We start from the raw sequence: 17,702 nt of genomic DNA on the forward strand, positions 1-17,702 counted from the left end.
CTGATTGGTAGCTTGAAAATGGGGCCTCGTTCATGTTCCCCTCCCACAAAAGGGAATAGTTAACTTCTGACTCTGTGGCACTGAAAAAGGGGGTAGGGGGAATTGACTTGCTTTCACTCACCCTGGGAATGATCTGTGTCCAATGCTCATTTTTAACCATCCAGCCTTCCAGCAATTCGGCTATTTATCCAAGAAAAAGAAGTGGGGAAGACAAAGTGTAAATTTTCACATGGAATGAATGGCTCTGCTCTAAAGCAAGGCACAGGAGGGAAAACCCTAAAACCACAAGGACCTGTTTCAGAATATCCTTATCACTGCTGGAATGTAGCTTCGCCTATGACATAATGGGGTGTAGATTAAGTTGGCGAAAGCAAGTCGCTGATAGTTAACCCCTCCATTGCTGTGGTTTTGTATTAAAGGGCCAGTATTTGTTCTGCGGAGTATTATATCTTTGAAGAGTTTTAAGAAAGCAGCAACAACACCTGGCATCTTGTTCAGTCATATTTGATGTTCCACTTAAATGGATATACATTACCATACATGAAATGATCCTGGTCCAAAGTAATGTTCAGATGAGCCATGTTTTAGTTCTAATTCAAGAATCATTCTGGCTCAATATTTGTATTAATTGCTTGTATATTTATATTTTCACTTCATTTGCTACTTCCTGAAGTAATTCCTGGGTGTCTCTACCTGAAAAATAATAACACAAATAGTGGGATATATAATCATTCACTGAAATTTAGAAGTCTTAGTGCCATATGTTCATATGATTTTTTTATATACAGTAGAGTCTCACTTATCCAAGCCTCGCTTATCCAAGCCTCTGGATTATCCAGGCCATTTTTGTAGTCAATGTTTTCAATATATCGTGATATTTTGGTGCTAAATTTGTAAATACAGTAATTACAACATAACATTACTGCATATTGAACTACTTTTTCTGTCAAATTTATGGTATAACATGATGTTATGATGCTTAATTTATAAGATCACAACCTAATTTGATGTTTAATAGGCTTTTCCTTAATCCCTCCTTATTATTCAAGATATTCGCTTATCCAAGCTTCTGCTGGCCCGTTTAGCTTGGATAAGCTTGGAGACTCTACTGTATTAGAAAGATGCAGGAGTTGTTGAGTAATTGCATTATCATAATGTTTATTTTTCTAAACCATTTTTCTCAGCCTCCCACCCACTTACTCATACTCACACACTTATTCCCAAGCACAGAAATCAACACAGAAATGTTCCACTCAACTGTATGTTTTGTGGTCGATTCCTGGTCTTGTGAACCTTCTCATGGCTGTGGCACTGCGCCAACATTGGTGTTGGAAGAAGATTCAGTATCTCAGACTCTTCCTAAATGAATCTGGAGAAGAGAAGAGGGTGGAGGTCCCTTGGCAGAAAGTTCCTATGTGTTCCCTGCCTCTGTAGTCTTTGTGGTTACTATACATAGCATAGTGGTTTGGGAGACTACAGTGTTAGACATCTACTGTTGGAAGGAAAGTAACTCTGGTTTTGCATGCTGACTATTCCTCATTGCTGGAACTCCTGTAACCTATGTTTCTTGGTCTGTCCATGGGTTGGAAGGAAAATAGAAGTGTATGTAGTGTGATGCCTTGGAAGAAAAATAGAAGTGTATGTAGTATGATGGATCATTATGCTTTCACGTCTATACAATTATTATTAACTACATTTCTATCCCGCTCTTCTCACCGCGCAGGGGACTCAGAGCGGCATACAACATACATATAGGCAAAAATTCAATGCCTCATTATACAAAGCAAATAACATAACATAAAATCAATAGAAACCATCAACATTTAAATTCAATTAAAACCATTAACATTAAGAAATTAAAATATAAAAATAGCATCTAGATACATCCCCCCCCCCCCATCATCATGATCTTAAGGTCTTCTTTGGCTGTCTAGGATGGTGCTGTGTCTAAGACTGAGTTACATTATTTGGGATTCCACATCTCCCCTGGGAGCCTAGGCATGGACTTGGACAAAGTCTCCTCTCCTGTGTGAAGTCTTTTGTGGCTCACCAAGGCTGAACGGGAAGCAAAACATTTTCCACACTCCTGGCATTGGTATGGCTTCTCTCCTGTGTGGAGTCTTTTGTGGCTCACCAAGTTTGAACTGGAAGCAAAACATTTCCCACACTCCTGGCATTGGTATTCTCCTGTGTGAAGTCGTTTGTGCCTCACCAATGTAGATAATATCCAATATAACCAGAGACTATGTGGATGCTTTCTCTTTTACAAATCTTTCCAAAAGCCTCTGAACTTTGCATTACTTGCAATTATGTTGCTCCAGCGTCCTTCCACTCTTTTACTAGTACCCTTGTCTTTTGCCAGTACTCATGTTATTTGTGGATGTGTTTCATGTGCTGATGGAAAATTACAATCTCCCAGTCTCCCAAATCAATTAATATTACTGGTTTCATTTCTTCAACATCCCGTTTCTGGAAGTTCCATGTGGTTTGTTCTCTCAGTGTTTTATGTATGGTTCACATGAGCAAAACTCTAAATTACAATGTTACAAGTAAGGGCCAGTGATGGTCAACACCAAGCACAAGCAGGATTTGAAGCTGGCTTTTAAACACCTGTTACTTTGAAGTTGAAGTCGGAGAATGGATTGCTCTCGCCCTTTGTGCTTATGTTTATTTAGCCTTTGAGATTGCTTATCCCATGATGTAGTATTACTAGTATGAGCAAAACAGACCAGTGTTTTGTCCTCCTGGCCTTTACTTTAAAGAGCAGTAATACTAAATGAATTAGATATTTCTAGAGTCCCCTGAAACCGAAATATTAGCTGCACTTTCTCCAGAAATATTCTGGTGATATTTAGGAATTGGAAGTTTGAAGCAGAAGGGTCCAATGTGTTAGTACTTTTTGCCCTCTTATCCCTCTAATACAAATTGTTTACCCTCTAGGCAGGTAGTACATCACTTTTGGTGTTCTGCTCTGTATTTTGAACAGAGTTGACAATAAATGAGCAGTGAATTGTCAGGAAAAAAAACAGATTATATCTAAAACTGCTCCATCCTGTTTACCTCTCCTTGACTGTACAATAAGGAATACTCCATAACATTTAATTTGTCTGCAAAGCAAATGAAGGTCTAAATGGTAATATAGTTAATATATTGGAGTGCAGAATATGAAGTCATTTTCAGTGTCCAGTATTACTCCCATACCTACAGGACTGATATTTCTGATTCCTTTTAGAATCCACATCCAACAAATTATGCCATCTCCAGGCATTCTCTAGATCCTTCAGCTCAGCTCTGTGGTATACTTGGGTCAGAAATCTTTCATTTTAGTATCTGCAGTTTTGCAAAGTCTGCGAGATTTGAGAGCATACCTCTCACGGATTTGGGATTATGCTATATAGGTTTTCATTTCATGAATATGTGGTGGGACGATGAGAGGAAGCTTTGAGAGGTGATTTGTTCAACAAGTGTGTAGATTGCGGATCAAACTTTGGAGGCCGCTTGGTTGAATGTAGCACAAAACTTCACTTTTCTCCCAGTTGCCAACTGAGAGGTGAAAGACCAGCAGGGCATTTGTTGAAGGAGGTTTATCATCTTGATTTACCATCCTTTTCTTTTTGCTTGCAGTGGTCTTTTTCTTGGGGTGAGGGTGTGGACAGGGTATTACATGCTAATGATCTCTTTTGCGTTATTTCTGTCCAAAGTTGTTAAGAGTGATTAGACTAGCATCACACCTGATATAACCTGCTAAACTGGTGGATTTACAAGGCTAAATGTCATTCTTTATGCTTAAGCATCTATTAATTGCTCTATGGGTTATTTTCTTCTTAAAAGGCAGACAAATAACTGGGAGTTGTTAACTTGCAGTTCTCATAACAGGTGATTGACATTTTTAATACCATGTTTTCAAACCCATAGGGGGTGCAGTAAGTTTACTTTCTAGCAGTCCTACTAAAAGACAAGATGTGTTTACAAAGAAAACATTCAGTCAAGTGTGATTACTGATTTTAGCTTCCTTGTTGTGCCAACAGGTGAAGATGCAATGACAGGAGATACAGACAAATACCTTGGGCCACAGGATCTGAAGGAACTGGGGGATGATTCTCTGCCTGCAGAAGGATACATGGGCTTCAGCCTAGGAGCCCGCTCTGCCAGGTATTCAGCAGGTTCTGCTCAGAAACATTGAAAAACAAACCCTAAACACAGTACATTTTATCACCCTTTTCCCTTTTTCTGAAGCTTGAAGCAAGTCCTATACGTTTGCTGCTTGATCGCTCTCAATCTTTCAAATATGCATCTACAGTCAGCCCTCCACATTTGCACATTTGCTTTGAGCAGATTGGATTATTCATAGATTGGATTAAAATATACTCTTTAGGAATCTTTAGGTCCTCTAGTGTAACTGTATGACCAACTTACACCAGAAAGAACTAGATATTCCTAGAGATGTGTTCTCTCTGGTAAACAACAACACAATTTTATTATTGTGGGGGGGGGGGGGAGGGGGTTCACATTTGTGGAAGTCCTGTACCCCTAACCTTAGCAAATGTGGAGGGCTGACTGTATTATTCAGTTTCCTGCTTCTCTGTGCCCTGTGATGGCTTTATTATGGCAATAGCTCAGAGCACATGAAGTCTTCATTTTTCTCCCATAGTGTCCTCTCATGCTCTAAATATGTCAGAAGATTTCCTTTGGAAACAGCTGGAAGCCTCTGTTTCGAAGCCAGACTGTTTAGCCCACAATGACCGTTTAAGCCAGGATAATAAAAAAAAGGAGGGGGGCTTTTGTTCATTCATTTGATAGTAATTCTTATTGACGCTAATTTTTCCTTTCTCTTAAGACTAAAAAACAACATCATCTTATACAAAAGAAACTGAAGATGGCTGCTTGGCTAATCTAGTCCCTTTCTTTTTTCCCCAAGAGTGTAGATGGTGAATACTAATAACTTATAAAATGTTGAAGTCTGTTTACAAATAGCTGGGAAAAAAGCACCCTTACAATGTTTTCTTTCCAAGAAATGTGCCACTTTCTTGCAAGGGAGGAAAATAGGTCACGGTTTTATGAGAATGATTGCCGACTTTGCATTTCAAGACATGCAAATGTTTTTTATTATTGGAAACGTCTATGTGATATTTTTCTGCCTTGTCTAGCATCTGGAACCCAGTAATTCGGGATTATTTCCACAGTTGTGCATTAGTAGCCTGCTTATGGACAGTAGAATTGTTTGGAAGCTAATAATTAAACCTCTCAAGCTTGTAGCCTGCAGGCATTTTCCTATAGCTTAATGATCTGTTGTGAAAAGCCCTTCCATTGTCTAACAGGGAGTGGCACCTCCCAAAGGTAAAATTCAGATGCTTGTATGTATATATAATTTTGGCTTGGTTGTTGTGGCTGCATTCGGTATGGTAGCATGTCCAAGACATTTGCATGGAAGTCTTTTCAGTCCACAGTGCAGAATTATAGTAGTTTGACATCACATTAACTGCCATGACTCACAGCTATAGGATGCTGGGGTGTGCAGTTTTCTGACAGATTTACTCTTCTCTGTCTGAGAGAACTGGTGCCACAAAAAACTACAAATCTCAGGATCCCGTAGGATGGAGCCATGGCAGTTAAAGTGGTGTCATACTGCTATAATTCTGAAGTGTGGATGCTCTCTTAGGTTACTTTCTTTTTAATTACATCTGAAGAAAGTATTCTGGAAACTAGATAAGAACACTATTATGAATTTTGAAAGTAATCTCAACTTACTTATCAAACCAGAATAAAATCCATTTCTCTATATATATACTTGTCCACAGTATATAAACTGTGGCTTCAAAGGGCATCTTAGTAGTAATCTATTTGGTGGATCTGTAAAGGTTGCGTAAACCTATACATCCTGCTTATATTTATTGAGATGTTAATGTATCGTACCTGTTTCCTGTCAATCAGAAATCCTCAGTGGGCTTGGCTTCTCTTTGATTTCCTTGATAGAGCCTGAAAATTCATATGCTTCTGATTTACCAGTACCATTGTTTTTCTCTACGTAGCTCATGTTTACATCTGCAATATCTTTTATGTGTGTTACACTCAGAGAAAACAAGGACATTTGAACATATCAACACACCATATATCTATCTCCATTTGATTCTAAACAGGCATGGAGACTGTTAATGACTGGAATTTTTAAAACAATTCTCCTATGTCAAGGGGGTCTAAATTAATGATTTTATTAGGAATCCTATGAATTGGCTACCTTTTGCATACAAAGCGTATGCGCTAACCCTAAGTTATAACTTATTCTGGTAGTGGGAGCGTTTAGTGGAAGAACAAGTTGTCTTTCATCTACAATTCTTCGCCTTTTAGGAGCATTTGGTAATATTCTAAGGCACTCCCCTAAAACTATTTGAAAACCAACAATACAGTCAAATTACACATGTGTTTTTCTCATGTCACTGAATCTGAGTGTAATATTATGCAGTAAATTACATTAAATGTCTAAGTCACCCAGTCCATGGCACTGTGCTTTCTCTGCTGTCTGATACTTGCTTTCTTTCCTTGTTCCTTTTCCCCCCCTTTGTCCATTTCTAAATATAGTCCTAAGGTCAGGTAAGAGAGCATGACACCCTTTTGACATTTCCCTGCTTTTCCATTCCACATTTTCTAATTTTATTTACTCAGCATTGTGATGTGATGTGAGGTTTTCAGTGTGTGTCCCATGTTAGACAATGCCGTTTTGATTATTGCAACATAACAAGTGACCTGGTTTTGTTTACTGTATTTAGCCTAGCGAAAAAGATAGATGGGTTTTAATGTTCCAGTGGCCAACTCTGTTTTATTTTTGAGCCAGTGGTAACATTATAAATGGGATATTTATTGGGATGGAATCTTGTAAAAGTCTTATTCAGAAGTGCCAAGTGCATGCATCCAATCTGCTAGAGCTATATGCTTTCTTTTAAAAATAAGTTGAAACGTCTTTTTGTTTTGCTGGATGCATTTATTTTCGTAAACCATTTTCTTTCTTTTCAGTCACAACAGCAAAGCATGTCTGAATGTGTGGCATGTTTTCTAACATATACCTTATGTAGCTTCCAGGGTTAATGGATAAAACATTGAGATTCAGTTCATTCTGATTGTTTCCCTCTGAGCAATTAAAGAAAACAATAGCTTTAATAGATTTTCTATATAGATTTAACACCTTTCAAATATTCAACGTACTTTATGTACTTTATCTTAGCAATCCTCACAATAGCCTTTTAAGACATGGCCGTATTGTTATCTCCATATTGCAGGTGGAAAGTTCAAAGCCAAAAAAAGAATTGTCGTGCGTAAATCATATAATTAGTATGTAACTGAAGTCATCAGACATGTATGATAACTGTGTTACATACTAATTTTATTGGGAATATATCAGGAGCCCCTGGTGGTGCAGTGGGTTAAACCCTTGTGCCAGCAAGACTGCTAATCAACAGGTCAACGGTTCGAATCTGGGGAGAGCAGATGAGCTCCCTCTGTCAGCGTCACCTCATCATGTGGGGACATGAGAGAAGCTTCCCACAAAGATAATAAAACATCAAACATCCAGGCGTCCCCTGGCCAATGTCCTTCTAGACGGTCAATTCTCTCATACCAGAAGTGACTTGCAATTTCTCAGGTTGCTCCGGACATGAAAAAGGCATGTATGCACATAAAAGGAGCCCCTGATGACGCGGCAGGTTAAACCACTGAGCTGCTGAATTTGCTGACCAAAAGGTCGCCGGTTTAAATCCATGGAGCGGAGTGAGCTCCCGCTGTTGGCCCCAGCTTCTACCAACCTGGAAGTTCGAAAACATGCAAATGTGAGTAGATCAATAGGTAGGAAGGTAACGGCACTCCATGCAGTCATGCCAGCCACATGACCTTGGAGGTGTCTACGGACAACGCTGGCTCTTTGGCTTAGAAATGGAGATGAGCACCAATCCCCAGAGTTGGACACAACTAGACTTAACATCAGAGGAAAACCTATGCACATAGAATGACTTCCTTTACTTCTTAGATTATATTGTTGTGCATTCTGCTGAATGCGTGATGCCAATTGCTGTTTCAGTCTTTTACTTCTGAGGAATAATCAATACAATAATGAATTTGAGGCCAGTACAGGTTACATCCGGCTTCTCTGAAAGCAAATGTTTTAGCTCTTGTCTATGATTGCTGGCTGGTTACTTTTTGAACTGCGGGTCCCAGAATCCACCACCCATGATTGGGATGGAAGTTGTAGTAATGAAAAATAATATTTACAACCTCTGCCATCTTCTATAATTCCGATATGTTCAAGGGGAACTTGGCAAGCTCAGCTTTTCTTGCTCCTGCATCTTTGCAACGGCAGAAATGGATCTAAGAAAAATTTCTCCTGGAATGTCATACAGCTCTGCTGGGGGGAGGATTCTGGACTCATTGTGCAAAAAGATTTAACTCTTCCAAGCTTTCCATAGAAAACATAGAAACGAAAAGGCAACACCCTGGCCACACTAGGCTGGGACATATTGGTGTGTAAAAAGAGTAGTTTTCATTCTGAGCCACAATGTACTTTAAAAGACCTTGGTAGCCAAAAATCTTCCTTTGGATGATGTGTTTTACAAGGTTTAGATTTATCTAATTCTGTAGAGGGAGAGTCTCACATTTTTTCAACCATGGAGCCCTTTTTGAAGCAAAAGTTTCTTGTGGAGCCCCAAGAAATGCTTATATATAATACTAGCTTTGCCCGGCTACGCGTTGCTGTGGCTTATGGGAATCCTTTGTTGGCCAGGTGGAATAGCAGTGAATAGCCTTGCAGTCTCAAAGTCTGGCCATTTTCTGGAGGAGCTGGAGATTTTTGTTGTATGAACGTAGAGGCATGGATGAGGGGTTGTGCTGCCAAGTTTTGTGTTTCTGGGATGTGTAGTTTTGTTGTTTTGTCCTAGGCCAAAATTTCACTACCCTTTTATATATATAGATAAACATCTGGGGAGCTGGATGAGCTCCTGCTGCTAGCCCCAGCTTCTGCCAATCTAGGAGTTCGAACAGCAAGTTCAGCAGCTCAGCGGTTTAACCCGCTGCGCCATCAGGGGCTCCAATACTAAATATTTCCCAATATCCTTCCTCCTAGAGCATCCAAAGTTTGAGTAGTTTCCTGAAGCATAATAAAAACAAGCAATGACAACCCCAAACTGTCATACATAATAGATTATGTAAATTCACATACTCCACAAATTATTTTGCAATAATAAATAAGCTTATACTATTGTAGTTTAAGGACCCTTCAAAATCACAGATAAACAGATGTCAGTCTGAAATACACTTGTTTTTAATCATCTTAAACTTGTTCCCTGGAAGTTGCATGCATTAATATTTTTTTTGTTCATCTCATTCTCACCTTCACATTCTGTGGTAAAATTGTAAATACAACCAGCCTCCGCTCCTTCAGTTCGGATAGGTCTTACACTTTGAACCGGAGCTCCTACGTGCGGGACAGCATGATGATTGAAGAGCTGCTGGTGCCATCAAAAGATCAGGTAAGTTCTCTCAACCTTTGGCACTTAATACTTTTGCAGGGAGGAAAGAAAGGAGAAAGGCGAGGAAAAAAGAAAGAAAGAAGCCTCAATGGGTGTTGAATGTTTATTATGTGTATTATTATATGCGCTTGACCAAATGTATACATTTTAATATATCATTCTGATCACAACCTAAACTCCACACATTTCCATTTGCAGTGCAGTTTATAAGACTGTGTCTTTCCAGCCCCAAAATAGCAACACAAGAAAATTAGCAAGCCACTAGTGGATTATCGTATATGGCAATGTACTGTATATACTCGAGTATAAGCCGATCTGAATATAAGCCGAGGCACCTAATTTTACCACAAAAAACTGGGAAAACATTGACTCCAGTATAAGCCGAGATACCAATAAAATTACATTAATTGAGGCATCAGTAGTTTAAATTTTTTTGAATCTTTACATCAAACTGTAATTTAAGATATGACTGTTCAACTCTCATTAAACCATTATTTTCATCTTCTTCAATGTAAATGTGCTTATGTATCCTTTTAATAATAATAGAGTGAAATCATAAATGTAATAATAATAATAATAGAGTAAAATAATAAATGTATTAATAATAATAAAAATAGAGTAAAATAAATGTAACAGTAGCAACAATAATAGAGTAAAATAATAAATGTAATAATAATAATTAATAGAGTACAATAATAAATGTAACAATACCAATAATAATAGAGAAAAATAATAAATATATAATATATACTTGAGTATAAGCCGACCTGAATATAAGCCCACCAGGACCCTCACCCGAGTATAAGCCGAGGAGGGCTTTTTCCAGTCCTAAGAAAGGGCTGAAATACTAGGCTTATACTCGAGTATATACAGTATATATCTTATGTAATTTGTAAACTTTTTATAATTTCATTTCTAAAAGGCATTAATACATGCGCTTCCTGGGTTAATCAAAGGAAATTTAATCCTTTGTATTTTGAAATGTATTTTGTTCAGGACAAAAATGTATGCTTAATAGTTTCTCAGGCTATTGAAGTGCCTGAATGCAACTATCTCTGGCCTCTTCTGCAGTGCCATATAATCCAGATGATCAAAGCAGATAATCCACATTATCTGCTTTGAACCGGATTATATGAGTCTACATTGCCATATAATCCAGTTCAAATCAGATAATCTGGATTTTATATGCTAGTTTAGAAGGGGCCTAAATTGTCTTTGAAACTATCTGCAAGAGAAAATGTGCCTTCTTAAAATTGTTTTCCTTTGTGTATGGTGTTGTAGTTGCAAAGATTGGGAATGTAAATTGAGATTAGACAAGTATTTGCCTTTGACTGATGAAGATTATCTGAGGTGTGACCAATCACCCTTACATTCTGATAGTATCATAACCAAACTTGGGAGATAGAAGCTTTTTGTAGCTACTAAACCAAATCAGCATGCCATTCTCTCATTGGATGTCTGTCTGTTTAAATGTCATAGAATCATAGAGTTGGAAGAGACCTCGTGGGCCATCCAGTCCAACTGCAAAGAATCAGGAAAATCACATTCAAAGCACCCCCAACAGATGGCCATCCAGCCTCTGTTTAAAAGCCTCCAAAGATGGAGCCTCCACCACACTCCCCGGCAGAGAGTTCCAGTGCCGAAAAGTTCTCAGAGTTAGGAAGTTCTTCCTAATGTTCAGGTGGAATCTCCTTTCCTGTAATTTGAAGTTTGAAACTACAGGATTTCATGATCTGGAAGATAGCAGATCAGGTTGCTCCTCTTTTAATTTTCCTCCTGAAGGAAACTGAAAAGAGTGAGAAATGTGAGCTGAATCAGGTTACATAACAGAATCCCAGCAGAATTAAAATATATATATAGAAGAAACAGCACTTTGTAGGAGAGGAGATTGGAAGAAGGTTGAGAGCCAGAGTGGCAGATTGGTTTGAGTGTTGGAAACCAGGGTTTGAATCCTTACTTGGCTTTGGAAACACTGAGACTAGACATGGGAAGGCCTAGGAAAAAAATGGAGGAAAATAGAGTGAAATGGAATATTTCTGGGCTTTTTTTCCAGGCTTTCCCATCTCTAGGCAAGACAAATCCTCTCCGCTTCAGAAAAAGGCAAAGGCAACCCCAGAGTAGGTTCGCTGTAGCATTGCCAGGAGTTGAAAGTAATTTAGCACACAAAACAAGGCGAAGAAGGAGACAAGGATTAACCTTTTCTCCTCCCTGTTCCTCAAAAGCCATGTCCGGCAGATTACTTTAAACAAAGGGAGGGAAATATATTAAAATATCAGTGAAAAATGTAACATCTAATTCATTGGCTGGCTTTACAGTGTGAGATGCTGCCCTCCTTCTCTCTCTTCTGTTTTTAAAGTTACGAACAAGGCGAGGCTTAGATCAGTTACAGACATGTCAGAGGGAATAGTTGCTTTGGTTTTTTTTTTTCTCCAAGAGAAAAGAGATATTTCTGATGATATTTCAGATACTGGGAATTGTAGGTACTAATTTTGAGGAGGTGGGCACAACATTTCTGCACAGCGCTGAACTGATTTGGTGAGATAAGTCCTTTGATTGCAAATAAAGAGATCTGGGAAAATGAGTTAGATTCCATCTACACTGCCATTACAATGCAGATTGAACTGGATTATAGGTAGTTTAGATGGGACCCAAGTGCTCTTCCAGACAGGCCCAATATACCCTGTTTCCCCGAAAATAAGACATCCCTGGAAAATAAGACCTAGTACAGGTTTTGCTGAATTGCTAAATATAGGGCCTCCCCTGAAAGTAAGACCTAGCAAAGTTTGTGTTTGGAAGCACGCCTGCCAAACATAATACTGTTGTCAACCGCGCTTTAGGGGATCGGGCCCTTAAGGAGAGTCCCGATCCAGTCCTGAGAGAACGGACCTTGGCGGAGCCAATAGGAAAATATGAGCCGCAATACAACCTGAAGCCGAAATGAAGAAGGTCCGCCAAAGTTGAAGGAAAATCCGCCAAGGAGTCTTTATTGAGCGATTCAGCTGAAAAGGACTCTAGTAGTGATCATTCAGTCTACTAGGGTACCATATATCAAAAATAAAGCCATATTTATACAGTGTTTCAGTCTGACAGCCCCTTGAATTTCCCGCCCCGCTCCCCCGCCCATCTGATCGCGGATAGGCTAGAGGGTTGAACGAGGCGGGCTTTCGTTTCCCGCCTTGCTCTGCTGGCCCAATAGGGAGCTGCTTTTTGTCCCCACTCGAGCCAATCAGGGAGGAGAAGGCGGGAGTTATTGAAACAATGAAGTGACTGAGCAGGAAAGATCGGATTAATTCCTGCCCGGCCGAATTCTAAAGGGATTAATGACAGCAATCAAGGGTTCCTGTCACGTATACAGATTTCAGATATGCCTTGGGGTGTCAGAGGTGGAAGTAGGGATGGGTGGTGATGGGCTCAGCAGGGCGCCTTCCTGAGGTGTCCTGGATTTCCTTTTGGAGGAGATATGACAATGTTTGCCTTGAGGGCGAATCACCTTTAGGTCAATACTCCGAATTCGGCGACTCAAGCCCTATATTGTCCATGCAATCTGAATTTGATTGGGTTAAGCTGTGGCAGATTATCCTTTTGTTTTTGGGAAGGGAAGCCTGGGTCATAGGATCTGGGGTTCATGTTGAGTTCAAAATATTTCCTATTTGATTTCATGATTTGACAATTATATGAAATAAAATGAAAAATAAAATAAAGTTGGAATATAAACCCAGTTGGGAAAAATACATATTTTCCGGGGATCCCAAAGAGTACAAATACATATAGGCAGATAGATGGATTTCAAGGAAATAAGGGAGAATCCATAGAGGTGGGTTACATTGCATAAAGGGGAATCATGAATGATATAAACAATTGAAAACATTTGATAAGAACGAAGTTCACAACATCTGGGGAACCCAATATGGAAATTCATAGAAGTGGAGTTCTAGCAGCATGATCTCACAATTCATGAAGTTAGCCCAACGATTAGAAATTCATACAACAGTGATTCATGAGGGTGTCCAGGTACATAGAATATGAAAATTCACGGATACATGAGGAAAAGAGTTCATCTGTGGTGGAAGGAATTCATAGAGATGGCATGGGGAAGAGGCACATGTGGGTTGCAGTCTTTGGAAGTATAAGATTTCATAAGTTCAGGGATAGGTCTGGTGAAGAGTGTTCGTCTCCTTCATAAAATTATGAAGGTATGAATGAAACGTGGAGGGCGCCCGTCCAGGCACCCTCCTGGCAGCTGTAGAGAGGGTGAAGGTCCTTGGAGAACTATGTCTCCCCAGCGGGAGAGCGATCCCCCATCCCCAGTTCGCAGAAAGGGACCAGGGATCTCTTAAAACCATCCCGAGGGTCGCGGGGAGAGGAAAGTCCGGGATAAGGCTGGAAGGGAGCAGTCTGGCTTGAAAGGAGCAGTCGGTTCCGTTTGACAGTCAGCTGATGAGGTGCCGAGAACTGGACCGATTTTGGTTCCGTTGGTGGTCCTTGAGTCAGGAGCCTTAGAAAGGGTTAGGACTAAAAGAGGAGCGTGCTAGGGGTAATTTTGATAAAGATATGAGCCAATTTGTATCGCCCGCCGTATTAACCTATGGCGGGCGAAGCCTCCGCCAGGGTTTAAAGATCGGACGGGTTAGTGAGAGAGAGAGAGAGAGAGAGAAATTGCGTGCAAAGGAAGGAGTCAGAGAAAGACACAAAATAACCAGATAGAGAGTGTTACAGTTAAAATAAATGCTACTTTTATTGGGGGGTTTGTTACATAGTTCAGGGAAGGGGAAAGTGAGAAAAAAAGATCTTTTAATAATAGTCTGCTGCGGTCCCGCTCCGTTCCTTTTGGTGATGGATCTGCGGAACTCTCCGCTGCGGGTTCAAATCAATTTGAAAGCCGGGGTGACGGTCATCAATACCAGAGCATGCAGGATCAATAAATGTATGTACCATAGATTGTTGTACATGGAAATAATGGTAGTAACAAGACAATCTTGATAGGATTCAGTTTGTCTGGTTATGTTGGTTTGTGATGACAACTACTGTACAGTATATAATAAATTTTCATTTTTTGTTCAACAATAAATGTGAATTCTTCTTCATGGAAAAATAAGACATCACCAGAAAATAAGACCTAGCGCATCTTTGGGAGCAAAAATTAATATAAGACACTGTCTTTTTTTCGGGGAAACACGGTAGCTTAATGCAATCATGGATTCGGCACATGTGCAATGACTATGGAATGGCCTCTGACTATGATTTCTGGATGGCGTGATTTTAATATTGAATGCAATGTTTTTTTAAAATGTTAATATGTATTAATTTTAATTCAGTCCATTTTAAGCTTAGTGTTGTATGTGTTAACGGCATTGAATAATTGCCACATGTAAGCCGCCTTGAGTTCCCTTTGGGGTAGAGAATGGCGGGGTATAAATAAATAATAACAAATAAAATATATCCCAGGATCTGATCCCAGGTTTTCTGTTTACCCCAGAAATCCAGTTTAAAGCAGAAAACCTGAGATCAGATCCTGGGAGATAGGGCCTGTTTGGAAGGGCTGTGAGAGTCCAGTTCTACTAGCCAATTTTTCAGTAAACAATTACTAATGGAAGGGTCAGTTGTACTGCCAGAAAGTCCTTGAGCACAACAGGTTGCTTTTTATACAGAGTAGTAATTTAGATGAAACAGTAGGCCAGACAGTACAGGGAGTTCCTCCCTGCTCTGCCACTTGGCTGTTACTCTGATTATACAACCAGGAGACTGAAAGGGTGGGAGGCATTTGGGAAAGCGCTTTTCTTTATAGGAGAGAGTTTATTTTTGTATCAGCTCAGGGTGGCTGCAGCAGGTTGGACTGAAGCTTGAAATGGTGTAGCTGCTTCAAATAGCTTGCCATAAAATTTTATGAAAGGTCTGTTGGTTTATTATGTAATTCAACTAGGCCCTGTTCCCCTAGATGACAAAAAGAAAACAAACACTGAATTTAGATGTGTTTTGTCTTTTCGGAAATAACTAGTTTGAAGGAGAGCTAACAGTTTTTTAGATTTCAACTGAAACACCTATACATATGAGTCTGTATGTCTGTGCTTTCAAGTTACCTATCGGTTTACAATGAATTTAATAGCTTTTTAAAGCAGGGAATACTAAAAGATGATTCTTCCAGCTCCTTTCGCTGAAATATTTGAGGCCCCAGCGGCACAGCGGGTTAATCCACTGAGCTTCCGAACTTACCGACTGAAAGGCCGGTGGTTCGAATTTGGGTAGCAGGGTGAGCTCCTGCCGTTAGCTCCAGCTTCTGCCAATCTAGCAGTTTGAAAACATTCAAATGTGTATAGATCTGGCGGGAAGGTAACAGCATTCCATGTAGTCATGCTGGCCACATGACCTTGGAGGTGTCTACGGACAACGCCGGCTCTTCGGCTTAGAAATGGAGATGAGCACCAGCCCCCAGAGTTGAACACGACTAGACTTAATGTCAGGGAGAACTTATCTTTACCTTATCTGTCATTAATTAGTAATTCCCCATCCAAGTGCTAACCACAGCTGACCCTGACTAGTTTCCATGATCACATGGGATCTGGTGTTCTAGGGCATTTTAGGCACTCACATACATACGTATGTACATGCTTGCATACTTTTGTGTCTCGTTTGGGAAATGCTTTGAAGTGAGAAGCTCTATTATGTCTTGGCTGATGATCTCAGAGCTGTTACATTACGAGCATATATAATAGGATATTATTATTTTATTTTTTTAAAATTGGAAAATTTATTTTAAAGAAGCAGGTCATATGAAGCAAAGGAAATAATTGTTCCAAATCTGGGAAGACCCTTGTAGAGAAGTGTGGCCGGAATCCTGTTGGGCAGTTGCAAATACAAAATATATTCATGATGAATGTATCCAAGATCTCTAATTAGCACCTACCGGTAGTTCAGGACCATGAATTTACCCCAAACCTCATTTAATGATAAGCAGTTGCTGAAACCAATGGAGTCCATTCTTCTGTCTTTCGAGAATTGGTTGCCTGACATTCCCACTCCCCTTGAGCAGGTGGTCACCGGTGCAAGGAGGATTCATGCCAAGAGTCCTTTTTCTGCCTGTCACATTGGGAATCGTTCAAAAGAGGGTTGGGAACATCAAGCAGTTGTTTCTAGATTGACTAGGGAATGGACTTCTGTCAGTCACAGTAACTGCTTGCTGTTAAGTGTATTTCAGGTTTGGAGTCTGGTAAGAATCCACTATGCAACACTACAATAGTGCTATGGTGCTATGTAGTACATAATGGTCATATTTTTTATTTTTAACAAGCATTTAAAATTCTGTACAATTTGTACCTGTCAAATTCAAGAGATATAGTTTCAGAGAGCTTGTGCCACAACAGAAAAGCCTAGTAAGTTGCTTAGGCTGAGCAGCTAGGCCCGAGGCAGCCATCATGTAAGGAGTCTGCTTTTCCCTTTGGTAGAAGCTGAGTGCATGGAGCTGATGCCAGCACTAGATTACCTGATGTCACTGGTACCAATGTAGGAATCAACAGGTTTACTTTGTGTTTACAACCACAAAGAACTGGCCCATTCATTGTAGGAGGAGGACACAAATAAATATGGAGTGGCTTATTCTGGTGGCTGTTTTAGGAGCCCCTTTCTACTAATATGTTTTGAGTTGAGAAGCTCTGTTATGTTTTGTCTGATGACTAAATGCCTGGTATTGAGTGTAGGAGACCACTATGTGATCTTCCTCCAGACCAGGGGTTCTCAAACTTTTTCAGCCGCTGAATCCTTTTTGAAGCAAAGGTTTCTTGTGGAGCCCCAAGAAATGTTGTATCTATCTATCTCAGGCATGGGCAAACTTTTTGACCAACCTAAACTTAACAGTATTTCAGTGGATGACCCAGGAGCCCCCGGTGGCCTAGGGGATAAAAGCCTCGTGACTTGAAGGTTGGGTTGCTGACCTGAAAGCTGCCAGGTTCGAATCCCACCCGGGGAGAGTGCGGATGAGCTCCCTCTATCAGCTCCAGCTCCATGCGGGGACATGAGAGAAGCCTCCCAAAAAGGATGGTAAAACATCAAAACATCCGGGCGTCCCCTGGGCAACGTCCTTGCAGACGGCCAATTCTCTCACTCCAGAAGCAACTCCGGTTGCTCCTGACACGAAAAAAAAAAAAGTGGATGACCCCAGGGGCCATCCAGTCCAATTCCCTTCTGCCACGCAAGCCTCTA

The 17,702-nt window shown here is 40.1% G+C and overlaps 1 protein-coding gene across 46 annotated transcripts in view; it reads left to right on the plus strand.

The window, feature by feature from the left end:
• ank3 (ankyrin 3) overlaps positions 1–17,702 on the plus strand; it is a 586,147-nt gene that overhangs the window by 488,817 nt on the left and 79,628 nt on the right. For 39 of the 46 annotated variants that reach the window (XM_062977313.1, XM_062977317.1, XM_062977314.1 and 36 more), the window contains 2 exons: positions 4,029–4,152; positions 9,407–9,509. In XM_062977313.1, coding sequence (XP_062833383.1) covers positions 4,029–4,152; positions 9,407–9,509 — 227 coding nt within the window. The remainder of the gene's footprint in view (positions 1–4,028; positions 4,153–9,406; positions 9,510–17,702) is intronic. The other 7 variants (XM_062977312.1, XM_062977319.1, XM_062977330.1 and 4 more) reach the window with 1 other exon arrangement.

This window comes from Anolis carolinensis, chromosome 3, assembly GCF_035594765.1.
Source record: "Anolis carolinensis isolate JA03-04 chromosome 3, rAnoCar3.1.pri, whole genome shotgun sequence".
In the NCBI taxonomy this organism is placed as follows: Eukaryota; Metazoa; Chordata; class Lepidosauria; order Squamata; family Dactyloidae; genus Anolis; species Anolis carolinensis.